At 36.7% G+C, this 17970-nt stretch overlaps 3 protein-coding genes across 3 annotated transcripts; 1 reads left to right on the top strand and 2 right to left on the bottom strand.

Annotated features, from left to right (window-relative positions):
- Positions 1–10: 10 nt before the first annotated feature.
- LOC122289748 (rac-like GTP-binding protein ARAC8) lies at positions 11–4756 on the bottom strand. Its single transcript, XM_043096996.1, has 8 exons — positions 4448–4756; positions 4010–4097; positions 3737–3846; positions 3587–3650; positions 2680–2744; positions 2529–2594; positions 1157–1254; positions 11–408 (listed from the first exon to the last, which is right to left on the bottom strand). Exons 1-8 carry the CDS (start codon positions 4550–4552, stop codon positions 369–371), a joined length of 636 nt encoding a protein of 211 aa, XP_042952930.1. The 5' UTR covers positions 4553–4756; the 3' UTR covers positions 11–368.
- A 3111-nt stretch (positions 4757–7867) lies between these two features.
- On the top strand, positions 7868–8605 carry LOC122289295. The gene has a single exon (XM_043096280.1). The coding sequence runs from the start codon at positions 7868–7870 to the stop codon at positions 8603–8605; it is 738 nt and encodes a 245-aa protein (XP_042952214.1).
- A 5611-nt stretch (positions 8606–14216) lies between these two features.
- LOC122288869 (WAT1-related protein At3g28050-like) lies at positions 14217–17407 on the bottom strand. Its single transcript, XM_043095680.1, has 7 exons — positions 17126–17407; positions 16953–17015; positions 16743–16859; positions 16074–16329; positions 15818–15976; positions 15560–15711; positions 14217–14696 (listed from the first exon to the last, which is right to left on the bottom strand). Exons 1-7 carry the CDS (start codon positions 17314–17316, stop codon positions 14546–14548), a joined length of 1089 nt encoding a protein of 362 aa, XP_042951614.1. The 5' UTR covers positions 17317–17407; the 3' UTR covers positions 14217–14545.
- Between the last annotated feature and the right edge of the window lie 563 nt (positions 17408–17970).

Consider the following 17970-nt stretch of genomic DNA (forward strand, 5'->3'; position numbering starts at 1 on the left):
AGCAACTGAATTCTTACAAGTTCACCTTGTGAAGTTTACTAATTCATCATTTCTTGATTACAGCTAATTTAGGACTATATCTTGAATAGAGTCAATTCAACAGACCTGTTCTCTTGCTTGGAATACACAAAAAGGGAAGAAATGACAAAAAACTTAGGACTTAAATTCTTTACAATGAACAAATAAACAAAGATTAGAGTGGAAGGATTTACTTTTTTCCTGATAATTATGACAAAAAAGAAAATAGTCTCAGAGCAGGTGACCTTTATAGAGAGCTATGCTAAGACATACTTCAGAAACATGATCCCTACAGCAGACTGCAGCTTCTGGGTGACATGGCCAAGGTAGAAATTCCAGAGTAGGTGGTTTCATTTGAGACAGATGAGACTCCTCCCTGGAAGCAGATTTCTGCAGGTTTTAAGTAACAAATTATGCCAAGGAAACTGAAGAATCAGGATAGAGGAGATACCAGAAACATAATATTTAAAATAACTTTTTTGTCTCGGCATAATCAGTTAGCCAGGGACCAGTAAAATATTATCAAGTCAATAATACTAATCTATTATCTCTCTTTTTTTTTTTTTTATGAATAAATCTATTATCTATCTATTATTAACATATATAATTATGAAAGCGTGTAAACCATTTTTTTTTCTCTCTCTTTACTCAAACAAAATTTATGATGTTTTTCATCATTTTTTCAGAAACCCATGAGAGAAAGGGGAGACAAGGTCAAAATGCTCAACCAAGTTTTGGAGATCAATGTGTTAACATTGACACACTCAAAAGTTCTATTTTATTGTATGATAATGGTTTAAGTTATCTTAACTTAGTTGTAATCTTTTTCATTTAATAAATCTAACTATTATTACACATCATGCAACTAGTTATGGAAAAAACTACAGCAAAGCAATGTGAGCAAATGATGCAGAAGCAAAACAACCTTAATAGGGTTTAATTTAAGATGAAAGTTGATAATAGCACAGTGCATGTAAGGCTAGAAGTACATTCAATTTGCTGACCATGTCAGCGATCCTAATCCCAGAGTGGAATATCATTCCCAAAACACGGGATAACTTTTTTGATAAGTAACAAAAACTGAATATTTGAAGGATTGTAGGCAATCCTTTCAATTGTAAGAAATAAAGGTACTAACGATAAACATCCGCGACGTGGCTTTTTCTTCCTCTCTTTTTGCTTCTGTTGTGGCTTGAGAACCATCTTGATTGCAGCATCAAAAATTGCTTTCACATTCTGCAATTGCAATGTAAACGGTCAATTACAGCATAAAAAACAGATATGACTCAAGGTGTCAGATTTGGAACTACGGTATTCCTTTACCACAATTCAGGATTCTTCAATAAAACAATGGGTTATCATGCCTTTTTTCTGTACACGTAAGGCAAAATATTGAAGACCAAAGCAAATGAAAGACATGCAAGCGGAGAACCATACATGATCATTGAAAGTGAGAATTTAATACCCATATGCATCACAGACATTGCAAGTATCCACTCTACATGGAGAGTAGTGGGTCAATACAGGCTAGACAGCAGAGCTTCCAGAGGGGGATTTCATAACAGACACCATTTTTGTTAACATTGAGATAATTTATCAGAAAGAGCCAAAAAGGCTGCAGGGATATCATTTGCAGGAAACTGGCATCATAACTGCATAATGTGAAATAGTTCTTTTGACCTTTTGTCAAATGTTTCCATAATTTCAAAATTGCATCGGCAGCACCAGCACATCATATTTAAAAATATATTATATGCCCTGGTCTTGGTTTTTTCAAAGATACGTCAGACATATTTGTAGTCAGATAATTGCTGCTGAACATTAGAACCTTAATTATATGGTAAGAGGCCAGAATGGTAACTCATTTCTTTGAGTTTCTAGGATCCCACTAATACAGATCAATGAAACATGCCACAAACTGCATTTTTCCAAGTTTTGAATTCAAATTTTTTTAAGTAGGAAAAATAGGTCCTGTAATCCAGTTCTTTTAAGTTACAGTAAGATTTTAAGACCCTAGTTTTTCATTTTGTCATCATGATCCCAATTATAGCCCATTTTCAATCCTTCCATTCTGTCTACACCATATGATGGACGTGGGGTGGAGAGAAGCGAATCCTTCCCTTCCCAAGTAGGGGATTCCCCCTCCCACCCAGATGTCCCACACCATTGGGTGGAGTGGGGGGCATACCCTCATTCTTTTTCCCTAATTATTAATTTTACAGTTCTTATTTTGCATCTTTTGGGATTGTTTTCTTGGTCAAGTGGCGGTGTGTGATTGGTCTAATGTGTGAAATTTGACACATGGCAGACCTTCTATTAAAAACTAGACCTTTAATTGTCAAGTACTAATTTGGCAAATGGTGAAAACTCATGGGGATTTTGGTCAATTCCCTTTGTATCTTTAGTCAATAGAAGTGATTACAATTGAATGAGGATGCCACCTTTTTATTTGAAGCCAAAAATGCACTGCTGCACTACTTACATCTTAAGAAATGCTAGTTCATTCGTACCTGCTGAGTTCTTGAGCTGCATTCTATATAATATGTAGCACCAATCTGTTTAGAGAGTTCCACACCCTGATTATATGAAAACCATTACCATGAATGGAACCAAACATAACCATCAAGGTGTAGAGAGCAACTAATGGGGAAAAAAGCACACCTGTGCAGTTGTCACAGGCATCAATCCAGGGTGATCAGTCAAATAGTGCTTATCATCACGAAGATCTATTTGTGCATTATAACCCACATTAATTACAGAATTTAGTTAGTCAACATAACAATCAAAAGATGAATGCCACTACAATCTAAATAAATGCTAATTTGTGAATTTTCCTTTTACTGTAGTTAAAATTCATAAGTTCTATATTAGTCCTGCTTATTAGAGGCCTAAATAATGACCTCCAAAAATATGTCATTTGCAGGTAATGTTCAGTAATATGAGTACCATTACCATTGACAATTGCAACACCAATTACATTAAGGTTATTAAAACATTAAACTTGCCCTTTGATTATATCAAATAAAGCATGATGTCAAAGGTAAAATGATCTCTTAGAACTAAAATCACGGACCAAGTCACCAAGGGCTAGGTTCACAAAAAATGTAACAGATAAATAAAGTCGTTTCACAAATAATAGGTATGCAGCAAGGTTAAATAGAAATCTTATTAAGGGTATACAAAAAGAACCCACTCAGATCAGTAAGTTAGTAGAGCGCAGGCGTAGAACGGTGAATGGCAGCCACTTTCATCATATCTACCTCCATAACTTCTTTTAAGTGGGGGGTCCCCCTTATTCCATGCTCCCAAATGACATTCATGAGTCAACATAACAGGGCTCCTATCAAAAGGATGTTGCTCTTCCCACCATGTTACAATTATTACTGTGTGGAAGTTGTGCACTTGTAAAAATGAGTAAACCATTTCAAATACATGAGTCTCCATGTTTTAACAAAACACTCTTCTTCTCGATTAGGGTCAGATTTACTAGATAGAGGGCATGCCACCGATATCACTTTCCTACACAGCTGCTTTAAGCGCATCTACAGATTTGTTTTTTAAAACTCACCCAATTTGGTACCAACCAGCACCACAGGAATTCCAGGGGCATAATGCTGAAGTTCGGGGATCCACTGATCAAGAAATTAAGTATTAGAATAGCTCATTTATGCAAAGAACAAAGATGACGATGAATTAAAAGACTTCCGGGGAAACTCACCTTTTTTAGTACGTTTTCGTAGCTTGCACGACTGACTAATGAGAAAGCTAATACAAAGACATCTGCCCCTCTGTAGCTCAATGGTCTTAATCTATTGTAATCCTCTTGCCCTATGAATTTCATTGAACACAGATGAAAAATTAACAAACTTGCCCAGTTTGGCAAATCTATCTGGAAAACTCAGGGACCAATTCAAGACATAAGGAAAAAAAAAAACACAGCAGATAAATGATGAAGCTAAATGCGCGATTATAGGCATCAAAGAAATTATACCAGCCGTGTCCCAGAGACCCAAGTTGACAGTGGTGCCTTCAACTACCACATTTGCACTGAAGTTATCAAACACCGTTGGTATATAATCCTGATCAATAGAAAACAAAATCCATTTGAATCTAGAAAAGCTAAGAATGAAAGAGTTTAAGAAAACAAGAGGAACAGCAATAGCTACATTTTTTTCCAAATTTTTATAAATGAAACATCTGTTGAAACCAAGATAACTATTTCATTAGGAATAATGAAAAGAAGGTAAAACCCAATGGAAGCTTTTGGTGAGAGAGAGAGAGAGAGAGAGAGAGAGAGAGAGAGAGAGCAAATTTTTCTATACAAAATCATAAAAAAGCACAAAAATTGAACCACACAATAGACCAAGAAGATGCATAAAAATAACCCAGAAGAGAGACCCAGGAAGCTTTGAAAGAAGAAAGAACATACAGTCGGGAATTTGTTACTTGTGTAGCAAATAAGCATGCACGTCTTCCCCACAGCCCCATCTCCCACTGTCACACACTTGATGAACCTAGAGACGCTTGAAGCCATTGAAACCAAGAAGGAGTAGAAAAAAGCTCTCAGCGCTCAAATATACTCTTGAACAAAGTAAAAGTGGTTGTTGGGTTCAACAAGCTTGTTGCTTTTGAGAGAGAGAGAGAGAGAGAGAGAGAGAGAGGCAGCTCACATGATTCTCACTCATTCACCATCTCGATGGCAATTTCTTTCCACCCTTTTCCTTTCTTTTCTAATTTTATTTATTAAAAACTTTTCCACATAAAATATTCACATCTATTCATCTAAATTCTGAACTTTGGAACCTTCATAATCACAATGAACTTATTTGCCAAGAAAAAGAATATTTAATTATTCATGTATTTAATTCCCCTGTTTCTTGTTTAGGTTGGTTAGACACCTAACATGTTGTGCATTTACTACTAGTCCCTGAAATACGAGGACGTGTCCTGCTCTGTGTGTTCGTAGCAAAAGCATACGCGTTGTAACTTGCTAATTTGCAAAGACTCTTAAACAGAAGAAATGATATTTGTAATTTTATAATACATAACTCTTGTATATTTGTTTTTTCAAAATAGAAAAATTTAGGATTTATATAAAAAAAATTATTATTTTTTAAATAATAGACTTTATTATTTTTTTAAAAAAATATGTGAACTTACATATTCTAATATTGTATTTAGTATTACACTTTACTTTATACCCCATTTCCCAGTCTATACAAATTGTATGAAGCGGATATGTTCGACGGAAAATTCTATACACTACTCTTACATCCCACTATGATGAGGTGGCAAAACCCATCAATCTTTATATTTATTTAAAAATAAAAAATAAAAAAATGATATTTATAATCACAGAGTATATAATTATGGTGTACTTCTTTAAAAAAAAAAAAAGAGAGAGAGTAAATATATGACATATTTAAAAAACTTAATTTTTTAATGATAGACTTTACTCTTTTTTAAAATGAATATGTGGCACTTATACAATACATAATTATATCTAATATTACTCAGGATATAGCGTCACTCATGTTGGAAACATGAGGAAATCTAAATCCTAGGTGAAATCCCAAGTACATAAAACATTGACACATATTTTAGACTGAAAAGTGTCAATAAGGTAACTACAAAATTGGCCACATCTTGGTAATGTGAGAGACCATGTAGGTTATAAATATTACCTATTTAATTGTGGCATAGGACCATTCTATTTTTTTTTTTTTCAATGGATCATAGGACCATTCAAATTGAACTATTTTGCCGTCCTTCTATACACTATACTTACGTCCCACTATTTTGCCGTCCAACACATAGTATCCATTCCACACTTCTTCCCGAACAAAAAGTACCCTTCAACCTCTCAAAATTAAAAGACAGAAATTTGGATATATTAAAAATGTATTTAGATTGAACGAAAGAGATTTTTTTTTTTTTTTAATTTATAGTTTGAGATTATTTATAAAAAAAAAAAAAAAACTGAATTCTCAGTCTATTCAGCTTTTTGGCCAACAAACAAATTTGAATAATATTATATATAATTTTGGGGCGTGTAACTTTAGTGTTGTACAAATCATTTCTTAACAAAATTTAATCACAAAACAATTGTTTGTTTTTAAGAAAAATTATCTAATTGTCTACTTCAATTTGTTGATTGATAAAAACATATTAAGAAAACACATCTCACACAAATTTTATTTTCAAAAATCAACTTTAATAAAAACATATTTTTGGAAAAATAATTAGTCAAATGTAGTCTATGGATCCCACCACTTTCATGAAACCCCACAAAAAAATTAATCTAAGCAAGGAGTGAATAAAATTTACTAAAGAAAGGTAGAATATGGGGATCACTATCATTCCAATCTTTTTAAAACCTCCTCAAAAAAGCTCTTAAGCCATTGCAAAGGAGTCGTCAAGTCCAAGAGGAAAAAATAAAAAAGGGATGAATTAGGAGACCAAGTTGGAAAAGTAAGAGTTTTAGCATTATTTTTGAAGTTGAAGGGTAGGGAAATGGTGAGGCAAGTAGAATTATTAAAAGGTCGTAAAAGTGTTAGTCGTCGGAGGCATAAGTAAGCGCTAAGCAACATAATAAAAAAGATTTCCTAACAAGATAATGGAAGAAATATAATTAATATATATATATATATATATCAATATCAGTAATGCTACCTGACATCTATTTTATCATCATTCTCTCATCATTTTATTACGTATTATTAAATAATTAAAAATTATTTATTATATTCGACTTAGGTATAATGATTTAGATCTAATAAACTAATGTCACATCATTAATAAAATAATAGTAGTTAAAAAGGAGTGCATGCATGCTGTAAATCAAGAAATGAGTTTTGTTATTCATTATTTTTACACATCACATATCAAATTTATTTTTATTTATTTTAATTTTTATTAATTTTATTATTTTTAAACTAATTGAATTTTTCTACTCATCATCTATATACTAGATATCTGATAAGAAAAAAATAAAAAAATAAAAATATAATGTGTGGTGCGCGGCTTGGCATTTCTTTCTTCCAAAGCTGACCATGTCTTTAGACCCAGTTTGGATAGTAGGTTGAGTTGAGATGAAAATTTAAAATATTATTTTTTAATATTATTATTATTTTGATAATTGAAAAAGTTAAATTAAAATTTAAAAAAGTTAAATTATTTATTATATTTTGTATTAAAAGTTAGAAAAATTATAATAATTAGATGAGATGAATTGAGTTGAGTTAGACTAACTTTAATAACAAAGCTGCCTAAAAGTTAGGCCTCTTAATTGGAGCTTATTATTTTACGTTTCCTTAATTAAAAACGCATCTATCCATGCAGCATAATAATGACTTGTAATATTAAATACTCCTGGATCAGTGTTTTCGTGAGCTGTGTGATGATTGATGTGGTTGTGGTCGAAGGATTTTCGTGGATTAGGTTTGCAGCATAACCCACCTTTCATAAGTCTCAATATTATATATAAGTAAACTTTGGATTCCAAAGAACTGTTAAATTTATTTAGATTTGTGTGAAGGATCGAGACACCGACTCATGGTGAAAAGATGCCATGCATGCGTCTCAACATGTTTAGCTTTTGCGCGATGAATGAATGAAAGCCAATTAATTTGGCATTCAGAAACTAACGGAAAATTATAATACTAAAATTTGCTACCTAGATTTTCAATGGGCCTTTGTCTTCGGCTCAAGGAGGGAAAGGACTATATATAGGAAATAACACCTCAAAAGATTAGTATCCTCTCTAGCTCTATGTTAGAGGTGGAGTTTTAGCGTGGGAAATTCTGTTACGGTAGTTACGGCAGGAAGATTGCTACCGGCGGGGGAAGGTATGGAGGGGCTGGAAGGAATGTGGGAGAACCTCAGGCTGACGGAGAAGGAGAGCTCTCTAATTAAGCTTGGTGGAATGGAGGAAAGGATGCGAGAGAAGGGAGGGAATAGCCTGGTTGGGAAGATCTGGATCGATAGACAGATTGGGAGAGAATTTGTGGAATCCACGATGGGGAAGATCTGGAGGGTGAGCAAGCCAGCAAGGTTCCAGGAGATTGGGTCAAACATGTTTATCATCACTTTCTTTACACACGCAGATATGGATAGAGTGATGGATGGCCGGCCGTGGTTATTTGATAACCATCTCTTCGCACTCAAACTGTTTGATGGATTGGCTCAAGCACAGTCTATAGTTTTTGACACTGAAGTATTCTGGATCAGAATGCTGAACCTACCATTGGGAAGCATGAATGAAGAGTGTGGGAGGATGATTGGTAGTACGGTGGGCAAGGTTGTAGAGGTTGATGTTCCTGAAGATGGCATTGGATGGGGTAGCTCACTGAGAGTGCGAATTGAGATCCCAATCCAGCAAGCTATCACAAGAGGGCGCATGGTTGCTGTGGAAGGTAAGAAGGTGTGGGTGAGTTTAAAATATGAAAAACTGCCTCGATTGTGTTTTGAATGTGGGCTTATGGTTCATGATGGATCTGGTTGTTGTAAGATAGGAGGGGGAAGGGGAGAGGGGCCTCATTTTGGGGCATGGCTTCGGGCAGAAAAAACTACTAGGAGTGCTTTCTAGAGAAGTGACACTTTTAGAAGGAATAGAGGTAGTTTTCATCAGGAGAGTAGTGAGAATATGGAAGGGAGAGATAGATGGGGTAAAGAGGTGAGTGAGAAGGAGGGGGAAAATGGGGAAGAGGGGATGGTGAGGGAGGCTATGAGTGAAGAAAGAGGGGTAAAAGGAGGGGGTGAAAAAGGTGAAGAAAGTCTTTATGAGAATAGAAGGGAGGTGGAAGTGGTGAGGGAGGTTGGGAAGGAAAAAATGGGCATTGAAAATTCGAGTTATGAAGAAGTAGTAGAAGGAGATTTTAAGGGGCCTGAAGCAAGTAATAAGGAGGTGGGTATGGGTGAACTAATATTGATGCAAAAGGGAGGAGGAGAGAAGGGAGATGCAGAAGGAATGCAGAGTAGGAGTAAAGAAGTGGTGAAGGAAATTGAGGGGGGAAAAATTTCAAAAAATATTGATGGAGAAGATGTGGATGAAACTGTTTATGGGGGGAGATGGAAGAGGAGAGCAAGGGAAAAAGGTTGCAGCCTGGTTCCTGAGGTTCTGAAAACTTCTAAGAGGAAACTACTGGGAGAGGGGATAGAAGAGGGAGGTAGTGTGAGGGGTCTGAAAAAAATTAAAGCTGAAAAGGGGGAATAATGGTTGAGGTATCAAAAGTATTGGTGGAGGCTGTGAGGCAGCCCCGCCAACAGCCATGAAAATCTTAAGTTGGAACTGTCGAGGGCTGGGCAACCCTCGAACAGTTCAATCCCTTTATGTAACAGTAAGGGAAACTAGGCCTGATATTGTTTTTTTGATTGAGACTAGGATGTTAGTTAATAAATGGAGTATATTGTTGAAGAAAATGGGTTTTGAGGGTTGTGTAGGGGTGGACTCGAGGGGATTTAGTGGGGGTCTTCTACTGTTGTGGAGGGTAGAAGAAAGGGTGGAGTTGATCAACTTTTTCCATAGACACATCAATTGTTGGATTGATGATGGGGATGGGGGAAACAAGTGGTTACTTACTGCCTTCTATGGGCACCTAGATTCAAATAAAAGGCAAGGATCTTGGGATCTTTTATCATCCTTTAATCCTGGGCAACTTAAGGGGTGGCTGGTAGTGGGGGACTTTAATGAGATTTTATGTAATAGTGAGAAGCAAGGGGGAAGGGATAGGAGGGAGGAACATATGGAGGCATTTAGAAGGGTATTAGAAGATGGTTCTCTAACTGACCTAGGATGGAGGGGGAGTAAATTTCCATGGTGCAATGGGCATGAGGATGGATCTGTCATTAGAGAGAGGCTAGATCGAATGGTTGTTAATAATAGTTGGAGAAATAAATTTGTGGAGTTGAAAGTGGATATCTTGCCTGCTGTATGCTCAGATCACAACCCAGTGGTACTTACTGCAAACTGGGAAAAAAGAAGGGGAGGGGTAAGAAGAGGTCATTCCTTTAAATATGAGATAAGTTGGGATGTGGGGGAAGGGTGTAGGGAGGTAGTGAAGGAAGTATGGGAGAGAGGTAGAAGAAGGATGTGGCCACAAGAAAAAGTTCAAAATAAGTTGGCAGGGTGTAGGGGGGCTTTGAGTCAATGGAGTAAAAAGATGTTTAAGGGGGCAGAGAAAGAATTAACAGAAAAATTGGCTGAACTAAAGAAATTACAGGAGAGGGAAGAGAATTTACAGCTCTCTTTAATTAAAGCAAAAAGTAAGAAAGTGCAGGAGTTGTTGGAAAGAGAGAATTTGAGATGGAAGATTAGAGCTAAAAGACACTGGTTACAACAGGGAGACAGAAATACAAGGTTTTTCCATTTGTGTGCTTCTCAAAGAAGAAGGAAAAGTGCAATTGTAAAGATTGATGATATGGAGAGGAATGTGGTGCAGGGCTGAGAACAGATAGAAAAAGCTTTTAGAGAATACTTTAGTGGGATTTACACTTCCTCAAACCCTACAATAGAGCAAGTAGAGGCCTGTTTTGGTGGGGTGGAGCCGAAAATTGATAGTGAAAAGAGAAAAAGAATGGAAAGACAGTTTCAACCAGAGGAAGTGGAAAGGGCTTTAAAACAAATGTCTTCTTTAAAATCCCCTGGTCCTGATGGATTCGGAGTGGGGTTTTATAAAACTCATTGGGAGGTGGTTGGTAGGGAGGTTTGTGAGGCTGTTATAGATTTCTTAAATGGAGGGGATATGTGGGTTGGAATTAATCACACACTGATTGCATTAATCCCTAAGGTGAAAACACCTAACTTAGTAAGGGACTTTCGACCAATAAGTCTTTGTAATGTGTTTTACAAACTCATCTCAAAGGTTCTAGCAAATAGGGTGAAAGAGGTGTTGCAAGGTTGTATATCCCTGAACCAGAGTGCATTCATCCCTGGAAGGTTAATTTCTGATAATATAATGATTGCTTATGAGTTGTTACACTCCATGAAGACAAGGAAAAAGGGAAGAACTGGTTGTATGGCTGTAAAACTGGATATGGCAAAGGCTTACGACAGAGTTGAGTGGGTATTTCTAAATGGAATGTTGTTGAAGTTGGGTTTTGGAGAGAAGATGACAAAGCTACTAATGAATTGTGTGAGCTCAGTTACTTACTCAGTCATTGTAAATGGTATGGTTGGGATGCATATAAAGCCCTCTCGAGGTCTAAGGCAAGGGGACCCATTATCCCCTTACCTTTTTCTGATTTGTGCAGAGGGGCTAAGTCTGTTACTGAATAGTGCAGAACAGAAGGGTCAGATCAGAGGTGCTTCAGCAGTAAGAGGAGGAACTAAGATTAACCATCTTATGTTTGCAGACGACTGTGTAATTTTTTGTAGAGCCAAAATTGAGGAGTGGAAGAGAATTGATGGTATTCTGGGCCACTATGAGTTAGCATCTGGCCAAACCATTAATAAGCAGAAAACAGCAATCATGTTCAGCTCAAATGTCAAGAAACCAGTGCAAGATGAAGTGGTGAAGGAGATAGGGGCAACTGGATGTGATAGTTATGAAAAATACCTTGGTCTCCCAGCAATGGTTGGAAGGGCAAAGTATAGAACCTTTCAAGGGATCAAAGAGAGAGTCTGGCAAAAAATTCAGAACTGGAAAAGCATGTTTCTATCCAAAGCAGGGAAAGAAATAATGATCAAGGCAGTGCTTCAAGCCATACCAACATACTTTATGAGTGTGTTTAAATTGCCTAAAAAACTGTGTGAAGATATTGAGACAATTATGGCAAGATTCTGGTGGAAACAAGACAAGAAGGAGGCAGGTATACATTGGAAAAGTTGGATGAAGTTGGGGGAATCTAAAAATGTGGGTGGTCTTGGTTTTAGGGATATGGAGACTTTTAATAAAGCAATGCTGGCAAAACAAGGGTGGAGACTCATGAAAAGGGAAGACTCATTGGTTGCAAAAATTTTTAAAGAGAAGTACTTTAGGGAAGAAAATTTTATTGAGGCAAAGTTGGGTAGTATGCCATCATATATATGGAGAAGCTTGTGGTCAGTACAAGAAGTAGTAAGGAATGGTATGAGGTGGAGGGTGGGAAATGGAAAGGATATACGAATTTGGGGTCAAAAGTGGTTGCCTGTACCTAGCTCCTTTTCTGTCCAATCTCCAGGAAGGGTACTAAGTCCTGAAGCAAGGGTATGTGAATTGGTTGATGATGGGACAAGAAACTGGAACTATAAGTTGGTCAGGGAGGTCTTTAGTAAAGAGGAAGCAGCTGTCATATGTGCTATCCCTCTTAGTTGAATGGGGGCTTCTGATAAAATGATTTGGGGCTTGACAAAGGATGGTAAGTACATTGTGAAAAGTGCATACCATGCTGAAATTCAAAGATATAAAGAGATGCAAGGACAAGCTTCAAGTGCTGTGAGAAAGGGGGAGAGGTGGAAGAGTGTTTGGTCACTACAAGTTCCAGGGAAGTGGAAGCATTTGATGTGGAGGGCCCTTCACAATATTTTGCCAACTAAGCTGAGTCTATATAAAAAAAGAGTGGTAGAGGACTCGATATGCCCAATCTGCCTTCAAGAAGAGGAAGAAATAGTGCATGTTTTGTGGTCTTGTCCTGCCTCTACTGATGTATGGGCAGAAGAGGGCAGTCCAGTGCACAAATGGAGCTCGAATGGTAGGGAATTTGAAAACCTTTGGAGGCAAATGGAAAGGGAATTGCCTCAAGCAGATGTGGAAAGGGTGGTGGCCATAATGCAGTCGATATGGCATAGAAGGAATACTTGGGTTTTTGAAAATAAATTTTGCAGTCCAACCAGTGTTATGAAAAGAGCTTTGGTTAGCTTGGTAGATTTTCAACAGGTGCAGAGTGATGGTAAAACTGGTGAGAAGAAAAAGAACAAAGCTAACAGAGAAATGGTGTGGCAGAAACCTGAGGAACCTTTTGTTAAAGTGAACTTTGATGCAGCTGTAGAACAAAAAGAAAGAAGAGTTGGAATAGGGTTGGTAATGAGAGACTCTAGAGGGGATGTACTCTTGTCTTTAAGTGCAAAAATCATGAATGTCGCCTCTCCTTTTATGGTTGAATGTAAAGCTCTAGATAGAGCTTTGGTACTGTGCAAGGAGCTAGGATGTTTTTCTGTATGGTTTGAAGGGGATGCACTGCAGGTTGTGGAGAGAGTAAACAGAGAAGAAGAAGATGAATCGTGGAAAGGCCAAGTAGTAGGGGATCTGCAAAAAACCATTAGGAGCTGCAATGGATGGAAGCTGAGCTTTATTCACAGGGAATGTAACCAAGTGGCTCATAGTCTTGCTAAGATGGGTTTGAACATAGAAGAGGAAATGGTGTGGATGGAATGTGTCCCACCTGCTTGTAAACAGAAAGTTATAGATGACAAAATCTGTAAACATTTGATACGTTACTGATATGAATACAAACAGAGGTTATTTCAAAAAAAAAAAAAAGGAGGGAAAGGACTACACAAAGCGAGGAGTCATGGTGTCTTTATTAAGTGGAAAATGACTAAATGAGAGATTTTGACCTGTTAGATGCACGTATTTATGTTAGGGTTGTCCCACATCGATTGTGAAATAAGTTGATAATCAATTTTTAAGTATGAAAAAAAATCTTATATTTTGAATTAGTTTTTAATATTGAGAGGGACCCAAAACCACCCAACAACTCAGGTATAGAATAGGACACACTTAAGACTAAAAATGAGTTACTGTTAACACCTACATAAGTTTCTAGAACGAGCAATCGAAGCCTTCAATTTAGTGCTTCCCAGTTATTTTTCACCTGCATTTAAGCAATCTCTGTAACGTTGGAATCAATTGAACTTCATCGTGACTTTAGATGTAGCAGAAGAGACTTTGGAGAAAATTCAGGTGCATAACTCGCCGTTGATCAGCTGTTTTTCACTGCTTGCATGTAGCAGAAGAAACCATGCAGTTGGTACTTGGTACCGAGAATCCCCTTCTTTTCAAGTAAAATAGATACCGTCATTTATCAAAAACACGATACGTTTTGGTCGACATTATATGAAATGGTCAAAATATTCTATGTTTTATATTAAATGGATGCTATCAATTTCAATTGAAATTGAGGGAATCCTATTCCATTTTGATGCATATTTTGCATAATCAACACAATTGGATATGTGATTTTCAATCTTCAGATGTAATTGGATCAGTGACAACTCAAAATGTTCAAAGGTTAACAGCCTGTGCATCATCATGATCCACTCATAACACTCAGGTTGACACAGTGTACGAGGTTTCTCCTCTTTTTAGCAGGGAAAAAAAATCTCTATTAACATGGGTAAGGGACTCTTGACCACCATTTTCAAGCCTACAAGCGACACTAGATTTTCCATGATATAATCCATCTACACTAGCAGATTCCAAAAGGAGATAAAGAACATATCTACTCTCACTTTTCTTTTCTTAATTTCCTGTTCCTGTATAAAATTGTGAAAGTAGATTGGCTTGAATATGTTCTAAAGATGATAAACAAGTGATGATTCAACTGCTTTTTATGCATCTGTCTGACTCTCCAAGAGAGGACTCTTCTGTGAGGGCGCCGGTAGCCTATCAACTTCAAGGGATTTGCCCGTTTCCTCTTCTTTGTATTGTGTCCATATGACAGCATAAAATCCTGCAACGATTATAATTGCTCCAATCACACTGCAAAAGACAGCAAAAACTCAATTAGACCATCTCTGGAGCTGAGCGCTCTTGAGGGTGTTTTTACACCACAAGACTTTGCATTACATAAGATCAAATACAATCGTTCTACCTGATATTACATGAAAAAATGCAATTCAATGAAATGATTATCATTCCCATTTAGCTGAGTAGCAAGATTTGCAGAAATGATAAACGAAAGGTGTTTATAACATCCCTCTTGTTTGATGGTTTTCCATGTGGTACATATTCAAACCGAGGGACAGATTTACACACTATTGATGCAGCTGATAAGTCACGTAAGTCCCTTAAGCAAAAATTCCAAATATTGGGATAACGTTGGACGTAACAAGCTATGCGGCATGCAGATAGGAAGGTGGGACATAGTGGAAGAAGTTATGGCCACGTGAAGAATGAGGAGTACACTAGATGGACTGGGTCGTGGCTTAACGTGCAGAAGTGGAATGGATAGTTGGGAGTTTACGTGTTTTACGTTACTTTTATTTCCGTTAGTTTTATTCTGTTTTTATGTATTTGCATGCTCTGTTTAATACTCTGTTTTACGTGCTTTGTAGTTCAGTTATTAGTTAGCAAGCTTTCCTTTTATTTCGGTTTCCTTGTACATGGCTTGGCTTATTTAAAGCAACCGAAGGATATCAAAAAAGGAGGGTAATCAATTGTTTTCCAGAACTTTGCGGTACTTTCTCACCCGAAGAGAAACCCATTTATTTATTTGCATATTACGTGAGTTTGGGACCTATCAGCAGCACAGGTACATTTAGACTTGCTTAATCAGGCTAGGTATTAGCATTATCGATCGGTGATACTGCTAACATTGATCTTGCAGAGACTGGGAACAGTACCTTCCAACATGGAGTGTGTCGCCAAGGAAGATGACACCCATCAAAGCAGCGATAGCGATCCCCAGGGGCTTGAACATGGCAACAAATAAAGGCCCCTTCTTATGTATGCACCATGTTAATGTAGAAAACGTCACTACGCTTCCAAAAAGAGCCTACACAAAATGAAAAACTGCTTATAAGATTTTCTAGTGACAATGGCGCTGAGGTATACACAAGCTGATTATATAAATTATAAATTACAATAGTGTATGTGCTTACTGAGTAGACAATTGAGACAAGCTCAATATCAGGCCTTAATTTCCAAGCATTTGGATCTCTTTCAGCAATCAAAGAAACTACTGTACATTGGATTGTCCCAAAGAAGCAATAGAAGGAGACTATAGTCATCTCTGATGGGTACCCTTTTAGGATTGCAGCCTTGATATACAGCATGAATTAAGATAAGTTCCATGACACACAGATTATGAATGAAGAAAGAGAATTACACATCTTTTCTTATTGTTGACAATATTACCTGAGCAGTATTCCACACTGCAAGACATATACTAGCAGTTGCAAGGAAAAGGGCCCCAATTATCCAATTATTTGTTGTTGCCAACATAGTGGATGGAGATGGTTGCCCTGGAAGAGTGGTTTTAGAGAACTGAATTTGCGGAGAGCCAATTGCCTGGCCCTTGTAAAGGGTAACAATCAATGCTCCTGAGATTGATACCAGGGTCCCCATAATCTTGATCTGACTTCTCGAGTTTCTCAAGCCTAGTTCTTCCATCCTAGATTATGATTTAAAAAACCAAAAAAAGGCATACATTGTTTAGTAGAACTGGAAAATCCCATCTCAACCCTGTAACTGAAGTCTCGATATTCCTTCGAGTACTTCAGTTTAGATGCTGTAGCTGTGACTAAGTAGACCGTTCATCATAATTTCTATTTATATTGGGCCTCTAGCCCTTAATTTTGAAGGATATCTCTACAGCCAAAGGAATAAGGCGCAATATAAATAGAAATTATATGGATATTGTAAATTTGTTAGTAGAAATGAAATATTTAAAAAGAAGAAAAAAATTATTTAAATGATATGAAGAAAAAATAGATTCAAATGACGTATTGTAATTAAAAAAAAAAAAAAAGTGTTGATAATATATTTTAAAGAATAGGATGAAAATCCATTGGAGTGCTTAAGAACCTGAAGATTACAGCAAGCAAGAAAGTGAATGCTGGGACCAAGTTGCTCATAGCAGATGCAAGGGTAGGAGAGCTGTAGCTTACGCCAGTGAATACACAATTCTGCATCACTGTTATCCTGCAAAACCCAAAAAGGTAACAGATTTTCCTTCAATGAAAAAAGGCAATTCCATTCCCCAAATTGATTGGAGCTCTAAAAAAAATTTCATACCCAGCAAGACTGAGGAGGAAGAATTTACAGAGGAGAGAGATGGTCAGTGGAGGCCTCTTGTTTCTGAAACGAAAAGGTAAAGCAAAGCAAAAAACTTTAATTTTTATTCATAATAGGGAAACATAGACAGAAAGAAAGAAAACAGGAATTTTGTTGGTGGCCAAGGAGATGACCTGTGGATAATGAAAGAAGAGGGAAGGAGGATGAGAGTGGCAAGGGCATTTGAGTAGACAACGAAGACATAGTGACTCATCCCTTTTGACATGGCTGCTTTACTCAGTGTGGTCAGGCCAACATCCAGGCACTCCACCATCACCATGGCAACAAATGGCACCAAACCCACCAAGCTGGATCTGAACCCCATCCGTCTCCTTTTCCCGTCTGTCACCAAATTCAGGGTATTGACTGGCCTTCTGTATTTTGTTTTTAGCTGATTGCTTTTGTGAGAATACGATGATGACGAGTTTATTGTCGCATTCGAAAAATATTTGTTTTTGTCTACACGACCAGAGTTTATGCCAAGAAAAGAAAAATAATTACGAAATTATTCTAATTTTTACATTTTTTTAACGAGTACTCCTACGTATAAGGTAATTTTTTTTCATTTATTTTTTTATATTCTTAAATATTTAAAAATAAATTCACATCAGTAAAAAATATTTCTTTAATCAATAAATAAATAAATAAATACTTTCATAACTCAAATTCGAAACTCAAATTTAGATCACAAAGCATTTCTCTTTTATAATTGTAAAATATATGTTTTTGTCATATGGAGGAGCTAGAAGTTTGCCTACTCGGTGAGTACTTTGAAAAAACATGAACTTTGACACTTCGACGACCATGTTGATGAATAAATTTTATATTGTCTATAGAAAAGGTATTAGATATATTTATAAATAATGTGCAAACTTCTCTTGTTGAACTGATTTTATGGGATGAGTTAGGTCTATGAATTTTTTTATAGTATCAGAGTCTACTATAGAGCGAATGAGAGTCCACACGACTTATCCTGTGA

This window comes from Carya illinoinensis, chromosome 12, assembly GCF_018687715.1.
Source record: "Carya illinoinensis cultivar Pawnee chromosome 12, C.illinoinensisPawnee_v1, whole genome shotgun sequence".
Classification (NCBI taxonomy): Eukaryota; Viridiplantae; Streptophyta; class Magnoliopsida; order Fagales; family Juglandaceae; genus Carya; species Carya illinoinensis.

Excerpts from the sequence above, each read along its gene's own strand:
- LOC122289748 (XM_043096996.1), bottom strand. The coding sequence starts at position 4,552 with ATGGCTTCAAGCGTCTCTAGGTTCATCAAGTGTGTGACAGTGGGAGAT. Across the intron at positions 3,847-4,009 it reads GGGTCTCTGGGACACGGCTG|GGCAAGAGGATTACAATAGA; the intron begins GTATAATTTCTT and ends TGAAATTCATAG. Across the intron at positions 3,651-3,736 it reads ACGAAAACGTACTAAAAAAG|TGGATCCCCGAACTTCAGCA; the intron begins GTGAGTTTCCCC and ends TTTCTTGATCAG.
- LOC122289295 (XM_043096280.1), top strand. The coding sequence starts at position 7,868 with ATGGAGGGGCTGGAAGGAATGTGGGAGAACCTCAGGCTGACGGAGAAG.
- LOC122288869 (XM_043095680.1), bottom strand. The coding sequence starts at position 17,316 with ATGGGGTTCAGATCCAGCTTGGTGGGTTTGGTGCCATTTGTTGCCATG. Across the intron at positions 17,016-17,125 it reads TCTTCTTTCATTATCCACAG|AAACAAGAGGCCTCCACTGA; the intron begins GTCATCTCCTTG and ends TTTTCGTTTCAG. Across the intron at positions 16,860-16,952 it reads TTCCTCCTCAGTCTTGCTGG|GATAACAGTGATGCAGAATT; the intron begins GTATGAAATTTT and ends TGGGTTTTGCAG.